Genomic DNA, 18,492 nt, shown 5'->3' on the forward strand with positions numbered 1-18,492 from the left:
TCAGGATTTTTACCGTGCAGAACCCAAATGTCCTCCTGTGAAGCCACAACCCAGACTGCAGAAGGTAAGTTGCTATTGTCACATGACCTTGTCCTTGACCTTGAGAATGACTCGTCACTCGTCATAACCCACTTGTAGGTCAGGAGCCATCAGTTGAGAAACACTGGCTATCAGACATAATTTGGTCTAGTTGTAGCATATGTATAAACAGAGGTTAGACTCTTGGTACCCGACTGCTATTCCATCCATATACTGTATGTCTGTTTTATCCATTTCCATATAGTCTGTTGGAGAAACATTCTCTATGCCAAGTTTCCAGGCATCTGGGATGTGGTTTTCACTACATTTATGTCAATTTAGAGAGAACAGAACACTGTAAAATCTAGTGTCAATTGAACTCTGAGATGCACAAGTGGAACCACATGGATCCTTGCGGGTCCATGTGGTTCCACTTGTACTCAGAGCTAAATGAACACCATGGGTTTTATGTGTACCGGTAGTTGCTTTACTATGAGGTTTATGTCGAAGCAGTGGTGTGTCTAGTTAAGCTGCTGTACCACTTATGGTCATTGTTATTTAACAATTAACCACTTAAGCCCTATTTTTTTTTACTTAATCTAATGATGGTGTCATGCAGAGAAAATAGACAATCTACTAGCTCACAGTGCATTTTGAGCTTGTAGATCTGCTGTTTTCGCTTTTATTTTTATTTTTAACATGCCCAAAATAGGGACACCAGGTTGAAAGGGGTTCAAATGATGATATGCGTTTGTGGGCCCAGAACTCGTGTAGTGGTTATGAACCTGCCTAAGCCTGGGGCAATAAACCCATCATATGAGTTTATTGCCCCATATTATGTATCATTTATTGTCTATCAGTGCGACATCAACAATCATGGAGATTTTTATCATCCTGGACATTTTATAAAATATTTTGTTGTGTAAATTAATAATAAAAAAAAGAAAAAGAAAACGGCAAGTCTTCTAGGAACTATTTGGGAACATCTGCTGAAAATTGCACGCGTATACACAGTAATATCCAGTGTTAAAATGTGGCGCACTTCCCATGACACTGACAACCATCAATTTGATTATTTAACACAACTTCACAAACATGAGCAGATATTGCTATACCTCTATAAGTATGGTGATATTTCTACCAGTCGTATGCCCGCCTGCAGAGACGTGTGCTCCTGCTGGTCAAGGAATGAATTCTGACTGAATCTGTAGACAAAGAGAACTTTGTCCCAGATTCGCTCTCCCTTTTGTTCTTCCTACATTCTCAATAAATGACTGGGGACAGGACCGCCCACTTTCCTTAAAGAAATGCTGTATATGAGTTTTTGTTTATTTTGGGTGCTTATTACATGGGTATACTGTTTGGTCACTTTGGTGGAACAGAAATAACTTGATGTAGGGGTAGGCCTTTAGCCTACATACTTAGATGCAATTGTTTATCAGCTATTTCTGGTGCGTGACACTGCATGCAACCAAATATAAATCAGGCATTAGCAGTCAACTTTGCTATTAGGATGTGCATCTGGTGTCTCAAAGGTTCCAAGCTTAAGCCAGCGCCTAAAATGTAAGCAATGAACTCACAGCACAAAGAATAAGTTATAGCTACTAACTGTCATTGCAGAAGAAAGTTAAACCTGTTCTGGCTCTTGGCAGAGACTTAAACGGTACACGTTTCCTGTACTTGCCAGGTTTAAACATCACTCCTCCAACAGTCAAGCTCCCTTCCTGCACAACGTATCAATCCTAGTGATGGGTTACTCCTATCAGGCACATAAAAGGAAAAGTGGCTACATAACAGTAATAAACAGAAATGACGACAAGGCTGCTAAACAAACAGAACTCTATGTTTTAATACTTTTGTTCATATAAATACATTTCGTCACCCTGTCTGGGATAGGCATAGGTATTTGTTTTGTCAGTATGATTTTTCACATGCCTATGCTGCTCTGGTGGAGTGTGGTTCATCATAAGCAGCACATTTGACATTGTGTGTGTGTAACATTCAAGGCATTTCAATCTCTTTTGGCGATCCGTATACTGCAGGGAATCTGAAATGTTTCTCATGATGACCTCCACCTTAAGGCACTTTGGTGACACTTTTCCCTATGATGATCTTCCATGATTTCAGGGCTGTTGTTTTATCTCCTTGCGATTTTAAGTCACTGTATAAGAGCGCTGGTTAAATGCATACAATGCAAATGAGTATATAATTGTATATAATTATACATATAATCACTTACCCAGACTTTATTTTCCCTGGGGGAGGGGAGTAATAAAAAGACAGAGAAGATGATAAGCTTGTACTGATTGTTCAGCTGCCCCTTTCTTCCACAGTGGTTATAGTGAAGTTGAACTATTGGCACAACTAACTACAGTGGTGTATGTAATGTACAGTATATCTTCTATGGTTCCTTGATCTCCCCTAGTCTCCTTAGTAGACCCTCTAGTGTCTCCATGTTTTCAGATTTCTCCTCCAGCAGCTCATAGCGCAGACTGGAGATGTCTTGCTTGATCTCCTTCAGCTCTCCTAGAGAAACACACAAAGTGGTTTTCAACTCCACGCAGCCCTGGGGACTCTTACTGTAAGTCACTGCTGGTTTTCTCCTCCTAATTGGCTATTGTTTTTTATTCGTCTGGTACCTCTGTTATAACTTATTAGTCACCAGTGAAACGGTCAAAACGAAACTCCGGGTATAGTTTGACACTGTGACCTTTCCTCTTGCACCACCCTTACTCCACAACTTCTACTTACACCAACGTTATCTCAGAATCTAATGACCAGATGGAACTTGCTGAGAGCATTCATGCTCTCTGAAAGAACTATTTCAGTGACCAATGATCTAGTCTATTCTCAAAGTCAAATGCCACTCTCAGACCACTCAGCCACTACTGATTTTGGTTACCGCTTGGCCTTTCTTCTAGTCTAGAGTTACTCTTCAGTTGGTTGCAAGGACCAACTGGGGCTGCTAGTGGGGCTTTTAAAATGATCCCTGGCTAATACGATAATAATACATTATAATTGCCCTCTATAACAAAAACTTAAATATTTTATTTATTTTAGAAATACAGTAGATAATCTTTCATCAATAGTGACCACTCCCATCGCACCTAGTGTCCACACATGGACAAATGACATCATCAACTTGCAACAGGAGTTCCCTATTTAGTGAAAGATTAACTATTTCTAAAATGAATACAATATTTAAATTTTAGTTATAGAGGGCAATTATAATGTATGAAGGCATATTTGTCGTCTTATCCAGGGATCCTTTTAAGTCTTGTTTGCTTGTACCGATATGTCATTCGATAGTAATCTCCAAGGGAGTGTATAAATGAGCCCTGTAACTTTCTCCTTAAGCTTCCTAACTCCTCTCCCCTTTCATGATTGTTTCTGGTTCACAATGACATTGTCAGGCCACTTTGGCTCTAAAGTCTAAACCATGCTTGCTTGGATCTGAAGTTTCTTCCTTTACACTCTCTGTACAGCAGGTTTCTCTGGATAAACGCCAATGAAATACCTGAATATGTTTGTGCAGCCAGCCAGCCACATATTGAACTTATACCTTCAGTAATGAATGGAATATGTCATGTTTGTGCAGCCACATATTGAACTTACCTTCAGTAATCTCATCACTTTCTCTGTCCGTCTGAGCTTTGATGATGTAACGCTTTATCAGTCTCTTCATGATCTTCTGAAATGATGTTCATCAGCTTCAGTATACGTGTACATCATTACGTTAAATGATCAAATAATGACACAGCATATAGACAAGCACACACACAGAGTAAATCCATACCTGGTATCGAGTATGGCCAATGGAACCGTTGAATCCTGAAGCTTTACTCTCTCCGAGCTAGAAAAATATATTTTTGTGACCAGAATTTACCTTCCTCTGACAATGTAAAATTTTCACTATACAAGAGCCTGTCATGTAATAGTATAACCACTGGGAGGTGCTCCAAGTCACACTACTAAATGATCAGGTGTGCTACTTGACTGACCAGTAAAGCCTAATATATACTTTGTGTTGTTGTTGTTGTTGTTGTATGTTTCTGCTAAGATCTGCTATTTTCGGCAAAGATATTTACAGTCTATTATCGAGTCTGTGGGGAAATATAAGGTTTAAGTGCTTGATTGTTTATAATCAATTTCCCAAAAAGCTGATTCCGCTATACCTGGCTGAGCTGAGCCCCATCTATGCCGTTGCCATGTCGTGCTCGGTAGTGCTGGAGGAGGGACTTAATGCCAGTGGCCAGTCCCATCATGGCCTTGGGGCTGGGAACCAGGTTGAAGGGCACAGGGAGGGTCCTGCCCTCCTCAAAGTAAGAGAACCACAGTTTAGCCCGAGCGAACTTCCACTCCACATCAGCATCATCCTAATGGACAACAGATGGTTAGTGTGCGTGCGTGTGTGCGTGTGCGCGCGCGTGTGTGTGTGTGTGTGTGTGTGTGTGTGCATGTGTTGTAGACTTGTATTTACTATACTTGTGTGGACCAAATGTCCCCACAAGTATAGAGTATAGAATTGTTTTAATCGACATTGTGAGAGTACCATTTTCGTGGTCATCACAAGAGAAACCAGCTCAGTGACCTTGTGGTTAGAGTGTCCGCCCTGAGACTGGGAGGTCAGGGTTCGATCCCTGGCCGGGTCATACCAAAGACTCCCAATGCCTCCCTGCTTGGCACTCAGCATCAAGGGTTGGATTTGGTGTGAGTCCCTGTGACATACTGTACTAGCGTCATGTCTGAGGTGTACTGTACAGATTGGTGTTAGTTTTAGTGGTTGTGGTCGCAGCGTTGTGAGCTTGGAGCTCAGCTATTTTCAGTGCTAGGGTTGGGATCGGACGGGTTAAACGTGACACACAAACATTAGTGAATTATCCAGTGCTGCTACGTACTGAAGGTCAGTAGAGTGACATACCTCAATCTCCTGGAAGGAGCTGTTGATCATTGCAATGAGCATGTTGAGCAGCACGATCACCATGGTAACATTGTAAACCCCGTAGAGCACGTAGCCGATATTCTCAATGAATTTGTGTCCGTTGTTGATCACAACAGACCTCACCTCCGACAGTCCAAATATAGCCCAGAACAATGTCTTGAAGCTCTCCTCCAGGCTAGAGGGACAGAATGATTTAGTCTATTTAGGGAGGAAGGAGATCAAACTAGTAATCCAATGAATTGGATTGACTTCGAACGCTTCTTTGCTAGTAACCAAAGCCAAACAAGAATATTTGCTATCCGATTCCATATTGACAGATACAATTACCCTCTACTTTGCCCTTCCCATTCTCTCAGTTATTCTCTCTTTAACCTGGCCTATCTACAAGCTCGCAATGTGTGCACGCCACATCTCAGTTTTATGCCTGCTATTGGAACATCAGCCCAACACCAAATATAATAGCAATAGTGTTATAAATGGTGATAGTGTCTCTTTAGTCTCTCGAGACAGACTGTTGACTTCGTCAATAAATCTTATTCAAAGGGAAAGAGATTTTCTTTTGACGACGGGTTCTCAGATTGGTGAATGAGAGTGTGTTTGCATGTCTTACGTGGTAAAGGCGTCATTCTGCTTGGCTCCCAGGTAATAGGAGTAGAGGTTGAACATGCCAATCATGAAGGCCAGAAAGACCAGGATGAAGATGACCATGAACTTGAAGATGTCCTTGACCGTCCTGCCGAGTGAGATCTGCAGGGGCCCGAAGCTCTCGTTGGCTGGGAGGATGTACGCGATCCGAGAGAAGCTCAACACCACGGCGACTGCATACAGGCCCTCGGATACCAGCTGGGGGTCTGATGGCACCCAGTATAGACGTGCTGTGGAAAGAGAGCTCTGCTTTACTGTGTGTGTGTGTGTGTGTGTGTGTGTGTGTGTGTGTGTGTGTGTGTGTGTGTGTGTGTGTTCTGCAATGATCAGGTGATTAGAACACTGTGGGGAACCATTATTTTATTATATTAATGGGGAACCAAACCTCTAATCAGGTACTAAACTGGCCATCTATTTGTTGTTGTTGGTGATGTCACCCTAGACTACAAGATCACCTATTCACGCTAGATCACACTATTGCTTGGCACCAGAACCAAGCAATAGCAGATTGGCCAGTTCAGTACCCTGAACGGTTCACCATTAGAAATCAGGCTTCACACAGATTTGGGCCGTGGTTACACTTTAAATACCAGATGCACTTTAACCAGATGCAGGTGCATTGATTGGACAGTGACAACTGAAGCAATTAATGAACAAAACTCCTGCACATTGCACACAGCAATTACAGCATCAGCTTTTATTCAAATTGACAAACGTTTCGGTCAATCCAGATCTTCATCTGGATCTGGAGTGTTTAAATATAAAATGTTTGTGGGAAATGTTGTTTGTGCCCTGTTTGTATACAGCCAATGGTTTGTGCTTACCTAGTGTAAAGTAGTGCACCTCAGGAGGCAGTGTGACGTTGACAAGCGTTGTGTAGTGTGTGCGTACGTAGGTCTGGGCTACAGTGGCGTGTTTTAAAGCAGAGACGCGAGAAGTGAAGGAAGCCAGGAAGATCGCCAGCATGCCAAAGTCCAGAAAGTTCCATGGTTCCATCAGGTACTCCCCTGGACCCTGACTCCAGATCTCCTTCACCTCTGCCCAGATCATACCTTTACAATACCCACAAACACACAATTTGATGAAAACGTATATTGTTTGTCAACATTGTTTATTGTCGACATGTATAGCATGGGTTTCTCAAAACTTTCAGCACACGACCTCCCAAAATAATAATTGATTAGACAAGAATTGAAACTAGTAGTACTGGTAGTCATTTTGTAATTTGCCACTTTTTAATGTGTATTGGTGCAAAGCGCACACTCTCACCCATGACCCAGGATATGATAAGGATCTCCATCCATGTGAAGGGCGTTGTGGTCGTACGATAGAGCAACAGGGGGTCCAGCTCGGGGCCAAAGTTTGGTCCTTGTTGTTCTCTTAGATGATGGTGAGTCATGTTGGCCAATAGAGTGGTGCCTGCAAAGCGGTCGGCAGCGTTCATGACCAGCAGACACAAGAAGATGGAGAAGGATGAGGCATGAGCCACAAACTTCATGAAGGGGCTACGCATGACGCTCCCCACCTGACAAAAGAGAGTGAAACGAGGAGAGGAAAAGACGATGCTGAGAAAGTAATGAATAAGGTATGATAATAATAATAATTTGAAAGGCTTGAATTCATTCCCCCAATGCACTTCAGGACATAACCATGCCTCCAGGTAATTTAATTGGCTCTCAATGTTGTGGGCATGGCTTAGCGCAAAGACAAAGCTTGAAGATGATAACCAAAGACCATCAGTTATCTATCTGTCACTTTGACACAATAGGGTTGGAATCAGTTGGAATGTATTTCGAAAAGGCACGTAGTTTTTGGCAATGAAGTACATGTGCCTACAATACATCAAAGAGTCGACAACAGTTACAGCACATGGTAGGCTAAATGGAACCAGCTCTTCTGTCTCACCTGGGGTGTGGTAGTGGGGGGTGAAATGATGCTGTTAAAGTGGTTAAGTATATAGTAATCTGATTGATTGATTGATTGATTGATTGGCTGAATTACTAAACCTACCGGTATGTAGTCCTTCATAAAGTGAAACCATACATACTCTGCTACAGGGAGCTATCCAGTAACCCAGAGCCAGCACAGGCAGTCCTATCGCCACTCCCAAGACCACCAGTAGTTTGATCCCAGTGGTCTGTTGTCTCAGACCAGGCAAGTTCTCATACCAGATGCTCAGCAGCTGCTGCTGGCAGTTGGGATGTGCTACAAACTGTAGGAAACAAATTAAAACGAAATGTAATGTAGGCCTATTACTATATATGGCGTATTTGATTAAAATGCACAGAAGTCTGCTCTACACAAGAGTGCTTACAGTATTCATAGATTTTGGTCAAACTTTCAGCCCAATCCAACCGCCTTTCACTTCAACTATAAAATTGAAGTTAAATATCTCCAAAGAATATAAGACGTGTGGAGGTACTTCCGAGGCCTACAGGCAGTGTGCGCAAGAACGTTGCTGTTGATCAGTCCAGCAATTTGAAAGATTAGTCTCAGACAATTAGACAAACAAATAAACAGACAGAAAACATTTGAGTGTGCCTTCAAGCCTTGAATTCCCCCAGCCACACAGTACACAGTCCCATTTGTAAGACGGCTACACAGCCATGCAGTAAAAACAGAAATCCAAAATGTGCATTGGTAAAGCTATTCATGGGTAAAGAAGGGTGAGGTTAAAAATCCAGGTCTCGTGCTTGAACACCAGGAAGAGAGGAAAGCAGAGACATATACAGGCATAGGAGGGGTGAACACCGCGGAGAATGGGAGACGAATAAAGTAGGGGAAAGGGAAGAAGATGAGAGAGAGAGAGAGAGAAACAGATGGAATTTATTGCTACACTGTTTATTGGTTCTGTCAACTCTACATACCCGACATAAACAGACTACACAGCTACAGTAGCCCAACATCTTATCTGATCCTTTTCTTTGGTGGAGGAATGGGTCAAAGAATGCATACATGTAGGCCTACTGTATGCAGACTAGCGCTCTTGCTCCTATAATCCTCTGTATTAATGTATCCATTTGTAACTCTTGAGGGTGTACAAATATGTACATTTGAATGTAAAAAGAAATGTAGCCTACATTTGAATATTCTCAGAGTGAAATGAACACTTTTACCATGTAGGTGCAGGACACAGATGTGATATTAATCCTCTTGAACAGTGAAAGAATAATTTTACCAGGTTTTCCTTATTCGTTGTTGGCAAATACAATGTCTGTGGTGATGATTATGTAATTATTATTGTACACAGCCATACACTGCTAAATATAAAGTTAATAATATATTAAAGTCATATGAAGGGCTAATTAAGAATTCAGATCAACAGAAGGCAAGCAACTAAACAAATAATCTTCAGTATCTAATTTATTTTCCTGGAAAGAAAACATTTTGTTTAATGTCATCATCACCGGCTATGATGTATTGTATCTTATCTAAAGAGTACTACTTTTTTTAACTGAGGAGGGTAAACTGAGTTGATCTACTTTATTGATTGGCGGATGGATGGATGGATGGATACTAATGAGTTCAGAGTGAGTGAGAGAGAGATCGCCCTATCATCCTATCAGAGTGAGTGAGAGAGAGATCTCCCTATCATCCTATCAACTGACAGATAGGTTGAATATGGCTGATTTATTTCTGGAATACTGACCTTCTTGAGTTCATATTTGATGGCTAGTTTGAGGCGTGTGAGCGAGGGGCGCCCTGGTGGATCGAAGCTGTCTTCACAGTCAGTTTCTCCACTCAGTATTGCCTCCACCTCCTCTGTGCTGCGACACAGATCCAGCAAGCCCACCACATAATCCTTACACTGGCTCGACAGACGGCAGTAGTCATTCTGCAAAGAGGAAAAATAATAATTTATTTGTGTGTGTGTCCGTGTGTGTGTGTGTGTGTGTGTGTGTGTGTGATATGTCGGCCATTATTTGACGATATTGTATCGGCGAATATGAAGCCGATGTGTCTCAAATTTTTCTCACTTTCAACCTGGCATCCCTATTTTGGCCATGTCGGTATACAGTAGGTGCAAATGTATTAAAAGTGCCTAGTTAAAGCTGTGAGATCCTTTGTCATAAATTCTGACATTTCTACTGCTGAGCTAAAATGGAAATGAATCCCACTTGGGCAGTGGAGATATTGCCCTTTATGCTTCATGCAATTCCTCATGATAACACAGGATCTACATGTTTCAATAGAAGAGCATGGAGACCACCTCTATCCTCCGCAGATGTCTTAGTTCTCTATTGTATTATGTCTACCATAGACATTGGTTAAAATAATGTTTTTATTCACTAGTAAAAATGGTTATGCATTACATTTTTGGAGTCTGTAGGGTTCAATGAGAAGATAAAACATCTGCACACTGTTTTTAATTAGTGATGCATGATATAATCGGTAGCCTAGCAAAATGAGCCATATCAGCCTTAAAAATGCCATATATGTATCGAATCTGTATCAAAATAATCCACATTAGTTGTGTGTAATCCTGATTATTTTCACCAATATTGATGATAACGCAATAATATTGTGACTGTCAATAGCTTTGTACTCACAGAGCAGCCAGCCAGACTGACTGTTTATTTATAGTGTCTGCTGTTAGTGGGGAGGGAGGCTTACCGTCTACTTTCACCAGCAAAACTAAAATACATATTTTTTTTAATTCAACAATGACTTCGATATAAATATAATAATATAATATATCGGTATCTACCGGTATGACCCTGCAAATACTCGGAGATCGGTCATAATTTCAATATCGTGCATCTCTATTTTAAATCTCCAAAAAATGTACTGTTATTACTGCTGCTGATATCATTTATGATATCAGATCCTGACGAAGACCTAAAAGGGTCGAAACGTTGCGCCAGTAATAATAGTATGTTTTTGGAGCCTAAACCAGTGTGCAGACGTTCTATGTTCTCCTTGTTTCCCACCTTCTTGCCTAGTTGTCCAGCAGCTGGCCTAAATACAGGCGTAAGATGTGCACACAATCCTCTCTTTGTCAACCAAATCTCTCTTTGTCAACAATCATGCACGTACCTTAAACTCTTTCTCAATGTTAGCCAGCATAGCCAGTTCATTACTGAGCTCCAATGCCGCCAACACCGGGTCCTCATTGGACAGTGAGAGGTAGGCGGGACTAGCGAGGCCCCTGTAGGCGTTGATCCTTGACCGTGAGTGGCTGAAGGAGTCGTACTGCTGCTGGTAGTTGCAGGAGTCACAGCAACAGAAGTAGTCGTGAGGATGGTCGATGCGTGCCCCTTTACCCAGCAGAGTGTGCACTATCTCATGCTCCTGGCAATGCGCTGCCAGGATCACTGGGGTCACGTCATGGGAGAACCTACAGGAACGTATCAAAATTTACAGTGAATAATAATATGCAAGTAGCCTATCTTGTAATATCTGTTATTTTATCCATTTGTAACTTAGAGAGTGCAGAGCACTTTGGTGCATTGAATTAAAATGACAGAATCGCCAACATTAAAAGAATAAACTATTGACTATAACTTAGGGGTATTGGTAGTGATTAAATGATCATTCGTAGTTCCACTGCACTCATAATCACAGTGAAAAACATTGCACCTCATTCTCCCTTTGCCCTCTCGTTCCCTCTACTATACCTATATAAGTAGATCACTTAAGAACCACCTTAAAGAAAGAGACACCCCTGTATTATTTACTTTCTTTCATTACAGTACCTGGTCCCATCTTCGTCATACGCATAGAAGTCATCCAACATGTCTGCCTGGGCAGGGCTGGCCGTAAGCCGACGGGTGTCTCTAAAGGAAGGGTGATCCAGGAGGGCCTCTGTGATACGGATGTACCCCTTACCTACAGTATGTATAACACATTAGAGGCATTTGATACATATACTGTTACTGTACCATATACAGTAGATGTACCCCTTACCTACAGTATAACACATTACAGGCATTTGACACATATAACGTATACGTAGAATACTCCTCACGACCAGTGTAGAATGCTGCCTATTGAGGGGCTATTTAAACCCATGTTAAGTTTTAGGAACTGCTGATGTATTGGTGTATTTATTTTCAGAACCAGACCTTGTAACATACCGAGTGTGTTGCTGTGTGCACACAGATGCACGCACGCACGCAAGTACACACACACACACACACACACACACACACACACACACACACACACACACACACACACACACACACACACACACACACACACACACACACACACACACACACACACACACACACACTCTCTCTCTCTCTCTCTCTCTCTCTGAGGGAGAGCCTGGCATGGCAAGACTAATATCACTGTTTAGATATTAGTCTTGAATCTCTGTGTGGAACCTGCATTTCCAAGTGGCGGATTAAAAAAAATTCCCCATATTTGCATACTGGTTCCTGATTGGTCCTTCACTACTACGGAGTACGGAGGGAGTGAAATCCAATCACAACTGGACAGTGACAGACCAAATCTGCCGAGGACAGACAGACAGACCTCATTCACACCTAAAAGACACCTGTCTTGTCCGTGTTTAATGGCCGCTCCAATGCATTTCCAATGGAAGTCACATGGTTTGACAAGAACCCCCCCCCCCCCCCCCCATTAAACACAGACAAGACACAAGACAGCTGTCTCAATAGTGTGAACAGGGCCTTAGGTGTGAATGAGGCCACAGACAGACAGACAGACAGACAGACAGACAGACAGACAGACAGACAGAGAGAAAAGAGACTTGCACAATTAACACACATCTTACTGATGGCCAGTAGGAGGGCGTCACCCACTCTTGCCAGATCCGCCCTCCCCAGCAACAGCTCAGTCACCTCTAGATGCTCATTGGCGACAGCCAGCTGCAATGCATTCTGGCCCATGTAGTCTACAGCATTGACGTTCAAATTGGGCATCTGCAGGAGCATGCGCCGCACCTCTGGAATGTTGCCATATTCGGCCGCATCCAGGAAGCGCTGCTCGACCTCCGATAGGCTGGTGGACGGAGCAGAGAACATGTAGGCGGGGCCTCGTAGAGCCTGCCGTCTCTTGACGGCTGTGATGCGTGCCATGAGTTGTCTCTCTGAGCTGCTGTGGCTGTCAGACAGAGATGTGACAGAAGCACAGACAGAACACATTCAGGACTTTACTTTTGACATATCCTTGCTGTCTGGCAGAAACCTCATATCTCCATATATATTTTTTTTAAAACATGATTTTCTTTACAGTACAAAGAAGTATTTTCAAAACATTTGACATATATTCCCCCCCCCCCACATCCCCATGGCAGCACAAAAACAAACAAAATCTTATCACGAAATGTTTTGACAACAATAAATACAGAACAAAAATAAATAAATAATAATAATGACAAAATGAAAAATAAAACGAATATAAAACACATTACATACAGTTAAACAAACAAATGCACAATGTCCGTCACAGTTCCCTACCCCCACCCCACAGCTGACTACTCCAATTAACCACTATACATCCAAAGCCTCTTCAATATCACATCGCTTAATGAAGTCCAAGAACTTCTCCCATATCTTATAGAATACCGCAGGTTTCTTCCTAATTACATATGTTAGTTTCTCATGTGCCAAACTGGTTGTTAAGTTCCTCAGCCAAAAGCCGATCGTAGGGGCATTGACATTCTTCCAACATAGCGCAATTGAGCGTCTGGCCTGTAACAGGCAAAGGTCGGTCATTATTTATTTATTTATTTTACTTTACTATTTAGTGTACAATTTAATGGATAAATACTGAGTATACATAATTTAGGACAAAGAGGAACTGGACCTGATCTGAGAGACATAATGGACCACAGACCTCCAGAATGTTTTAATCTCCACACATTCCCATAAGCAGTGGAACAGTGTATATCTCCATATTTTAACCATTTTTGAGTGGTGCAACCACTCCAAGGAACAGCAATGTCCGTGTTGGTTCACCTATGTGACATTAATGAGCACCAGTATGACTATTAGTACCAGTAGGGGCGCTGTTGTGCCAGAAACAGAGAGACAGATAGTGCTGCACTGTTGCCTACTAATGAGAGAGATAGAGAGAGAGAGGAGGAGGGGGGGGGGGGGGGAGTTGCACCACTCAGTTCACACGGGTGTGATTTTTTAAATATAAATGAATGCCCTACTCGATCATACTGCACAGCATCAGACAAAAATATAAATAAAAGTATTATTGCAAACTTGCCTCTATAACAGGTTATCTCTCTTATCAGTCTGTAAAAGTTTATTTATTTATTTACTAATACCAAATAAAACAACAACTCAAGAACTATTTCACAAATTGATATGAAACATTGCTAAATTACATCAAACGGCAATAAAACCCATTTGAACCACACAGGTCACAGCGTTGGGAAATTTGCACCAAAATGACTGTATTTTTTGTGTAGTTTTGCAAGTTGTCTGAAAATACCAAGGCACCCCTGATTTGTCTATCTCATAGCACACCATTGTGCCTTGGCACACCATTTGGGAACCGCTATTGATTACAAATGTTATCCAAAGTGGTACTTGTACCGGGTAAAACTTTGTGATTTTATATCTGAATTTAATTTTCATATTGTACATCCTAATGATACTGACAATGTCAGAACTTTATTTTTATTTTATAATTGACACAACCTTCGTGCCATATTTGAATATCACAACCATGATTCTGTCTCAAATTCCAGGGCAGCACTGCGTGTCTGATATGAGTCATCATTGCCAGGTACCAGACATACCAAATGAATGCCTAGGGTACTCTTCCACTATACCAAACACAGTAAGTAATTCAAACTTTATATAAAACTTCATACTTCATAATAGCCCTTGTAACTTGTTTACAAAGACAAACTAACTAGAATTTTAGTATAGAGAAGTTAGTGAAACGAAATGTTATTTTGGTCTTGCCACAGCCCAATGGTCGTAGTGACAGATTTTCATCGAACCTCTGTCTTAAACAAAGTCATTTCTGAGACACGTTTGTCTATTTCCAGTGATGGATATGCACAGATAATAACTCACCAAAGGCAATGTCCAGGACCGCAGTTCTCCTCTCCAAAGTCATCATACAGCAGAAGGTTGTCTCGACTCCTGGCCTGTCTGTTGGTGTAATGTGTGGTGGTTGGACTGTTGTGGTTTGCCGCACGCCGGTGGTTCATCTCGGTGGTCATCAGCAGAGGTTTGTCTGCCAGCTCACATACTAAACTCACCACTACAAATGCATTTTGGCATCTCCCTCTTCCTCCCTCTCTCCAGTCTCTCTGCCTCTGTCGGTTTCTCTTTCTGTGTCTCTTCCTCTATTTGTTGAACTCTCTCTCTCTCTGTGTTCTTTTTCTTCCCCCTCCTCTCTTTAACACTTCACTCTCTCTCTTTCCATCTCTCTTCACTCTCTGTAGGGCTTTCCTCTGGGGAGAGACTGTGATCTCTCTGTAGGGCTTTCCTCTGGGGAGAGACTGTGATCTTCACTCTCTGTAGGGCTTTCCTCTGGGTAGAGACTGTGATCTTCTGGCTCCTCCGACATTCAGATGATGATAGATCTGAGGGACAGCTCATAAGTGTGTGTAATGACAAAATCAATGATTGGCAGAGACATAGAGCATTCCTCTTTTTTTCAGGGGTGCTATAGCTCCTCCAATGTCGGCCTTTCAGAAATTCCGTCATGTGGCAGCCAAGTCTATGGACTTTTAATGTTTTAATGTTTGCTTAGCAAACAGCACCCCGAAATACAGGACCCCAGCCAAGTCTGTGGACTTTTAATGTTTGTTTAGAGTACGATGTTTGTTTAAAGAAGTGAGGCAGCCCTCACTTCACAAGAGTGTGATTCTTTTGTGAGGAGAAAAGATCAGGGGTCTCTTTCCTGCTCAGGTCTAGTATTGTGTAACTATTGTTGGCTATGAGAAGCCTATGAGTTAACACTGAACCACTTCCCCAACAGTAAAGTGTTCATGTTATGCTGACAGTTTTATCACTTTGGCAATAAAGCTCATTACTGTGTGTGTGTGTGTGTGTGTGTGTGTGTGTGTGTGTGTGTGTGTGTGTGTGTGTGTGTGTGTGTGTGTGTGTGTGTGTGTGTGTGTGTGTGTGTGTGTGTGTGTGTGTGTGTGTGTGTGTGTGTGTGTGTGTGTGTGTGTGTGTGTGTGTGTGTGTGTGTGTGTGTGTGTGTGTGTGTGTGTGTCATGTCTGAGTGACCTGGCTGATGAACAGCAGATGAGATTCCTCAGGGTCTAAATTCCCAGCAGGCATTGCTTCCTGTGTGCTCCTGGGATCCCTGTCCAGTGTGGGAAAATGTCCACCCAAACCATACGATTACACAAACACATTGGACGTACAGTTCAGACACATGCATGCATGCACAGTGCACACATCACAATACGTTACATTATGTACAGTAGGCCTACTATGTTTTTACATCAGATTGTGTGTATTTGTAAGCATGCAAATATGCAATATCGCAAAAGTGTACACGCATGTGCACGCACGCACACGCACACACGCTTTGAGTGCAGTTAAAAGACTTACTTTGTTCTTAATGGTTGTGTCTTTGCCCTTTAGTTCACCACTGTTTGTTTAGTCTTGTTTGATGTAAGGTTTTACACATGCACAGCACTCTGCTACAGCGCTTACCATTACTCGGACATGATGTAATGATATACTTCACAGTTTCTCCATCATTCTGGGCAGTGAAAATGACCATTTAAGGATCACATCGCTCATGATCAGTGTCTTTAGTCAGTAGAAAGTGAATTTGATATGCTACAGAGCCGGTAAGGCAAGGTGAAAAGAAAGTGGAAAAATAAATCTGCAAAAGGAGGCATTGGTAATTTAAAGTTAAAGTTGCTGTTTTAAATGGTCACAAATATCTGCTTTAAAAAAAATTGCAATATACTGTACAGTAGGACTTATTTTATGAGGAGGATGGCAAGAGGAAAGTGGGTGTGGCTGACTTCTCAGGGTTGAGTTTGTGTTGTGTCTTGTCCTCTGTACAGATGGAACAGAACAGAGTTCTAAATATAAACACTGTCAGTCCAAACATACACAGTCTGAAGGAGAGGGCATTTATTTATGCTGTTTGTGTGTTCCCATGCACCTGATTTACGTGCCTGTGTGAGTGTGAGTGTATCATTGAGTACCATCATGAATTTACACTGGCACACACACACACACACACACACACACACACACACACACACACACACACAAAAGAGGGACCACCCAAAGAGCCAGGGCTCCTACATAACCATTATATAATCAGTAGTAATAAAGCAATGTCACCGTGGAGACGATGGTGTGTGTGTGTGTGTGTGTGTGTGTGTGTGTGTGTGTGTGTGTGTGTGTGTGTGTGTGTGTGTGTGTGTGTGTGTGTGTGTGTGTGTGTGTGTGTGTGTGTGTGTGTGAAATAATGATAATATAAATGTGGCAGCAATTCAACAAGAAATTATCTATTTATTACATGGTTTCCACTTTCCAGACAGGCGCTGACTTGGAACCCTCAGGGAAAGAGAAGCAGAGGCCGGCCCAAAAACAGCTGGCGGCGGGATCTCCAGGCAGACACCAAGAGACTGGGATGCACCTGGTCGCAGATAGAGATGAATGCCAGTGACCGAGAACTCTGGAGGATCCTTGTCGACGGCCTATACCCCGGTAGTGGTGTCAGGCGTAAGTAAGTAAGTACATGGTTTGCTACATGCACACCATTTTTGGTCGTGTGTGTGTGTGTGTGTGTGTGTGTGTGTGTGTGTGTGTGTGTGTGTGTGTGTGTGTGTGTGTGTGTGTGTGTGTGTGTGTGTGTGTGTGTGTGTGTGTGTGTGTGTGTGTGTGTGTGTGTGTGTGTGTGTGTGAAATAATGATAATATAAAAAAAATCATAATGAGGAAACTTAACCTTATTTATCAATTAATCTTCAAATCAAAGAAAGGGAACAAACTGAAGCACACAATCTCTATGTAATGGAACAGAATGACCATGTTTACAGCACCATCTTCTGGGGTAGGTTGGTACAGGATGGTAGACTGACATCAGTCCCTAAAGGACCGTTTAAAAAAAAAAAGATGACCAATAGTTCCACTAGTTCCAAAAAACAATCTCTGGGGAGGTCTGGGATTTCTCTGCCTTGCTTGTCCAAGTGTTGGATTAAGGGTGCGTGCAAGAATCAAGAACACCACTTTTTGCGTTTGCACGCCCAGTGAATCAACACATGCGTTCAGCAAAGCACCAGCACTATCGCCGCTGCTCCGAGTTATGCAGTCGAGCCCCCAGTGAGGCTTTCCAGTGTTGAAGCACTCGGCCCTAGTGGTTGGAGCATGAACTGCAGACTGACCCGTGGATTCATGGCGAGGAAATACCGTGCAGCTGGGCTTTAACATTGAGCTCTCGTTGCACTTCCGCATTTGACCACTCGCACAGGGCCCTGCAAGCTGCGGGCCCTGGGGCTTATATGCTCTAGTAAATTTCATTGTTAATCCGGGCCTGTGTGCAATACAAATTAATATGTGAGTGCACTCCCGGTGCGCATATCTGAACTCAAGTTTGATAGACGTGGACAGTATACTGGCATGGTGGTGTTTATACGAAGTGATTTCTATTTTGGAGTGGTGCAACCATAGGGTGGGTTTGTCTCTGGGTCTGTCCGTCCCAGCACGGAAATAGCGTTCGTTCACCACACACACACACACACACACACACACACACACACACACACACACACACACACACACACACACACACACGTCGGGGAGGAGAGCTTGTACAGTAAATACAGCACAAGTATACAGTACAGCACCACTCACTTTAGATGCATCTGATTTTTTATATTGCTGAAGATATATATATATATTTTTACAACATGTTTTAGTTGCATCAAATATACCATACCATACCATCTTTATTTATATAGCACAT

At 42.4% G+C, this 18,492-nt stretch overlaps 1 protein-coding gene across 1 annotated transcript; it reads right to left on the bottom strand.

Moving 5' to 3' along the window:
- Nucleotides 1-77: 77 nt before the first annotated feature.
- trpc6a (transient receptor potential cation channel, subfamily C, member 6a) lies at nt 78-14,860 on the bottom strand. The gene is made up of 14 exons (XM_080779926.1): nt 14,617-14,860; nt 12,351-12,679; nt 11,302-11,434; nt 10,643-10,943; nt 9,255-9,440; nt 7,653-7,817; nt 6,875-7,130; nt 6,430-6,657; nt 5,571-5,835; nt 4,940-5,135; nt 4,194-4,394; nt 3,815-3,871; nt 3,634-3,709; nt 78-2,544 (listed from the first exon to the last, which is right to left on the bottom strand). The coding sequence occupies exons 1-14, from the start codon at nt 14,763-14,765 to the stop codon at nt 2,420-2,422; spliced, it is 2,667 nt and encodes an 888-aa protein (XP_080636052.1). The 5' UTR covers nt 14,766-14,860; the 3' UTR covers nt 78-2,419.
- Nucleotides 14,861-18,492: the final 3,632 nt, after the last annotated feature.

The sequence above is a fragment of the Protomyctophum bolini genome (genome assembly GCF_963924005.1).
Source record: "Protomyctophum bolini genome assembly, chromosome: 13".
Classification (NCBI taxonomy): domain Eukaryota; kingdom Metazoa; phylum Chordata; class Actinopteri; order Myctophiformes; family Myctophidae; genus Protomyctophum; species Protomyctophum bolini.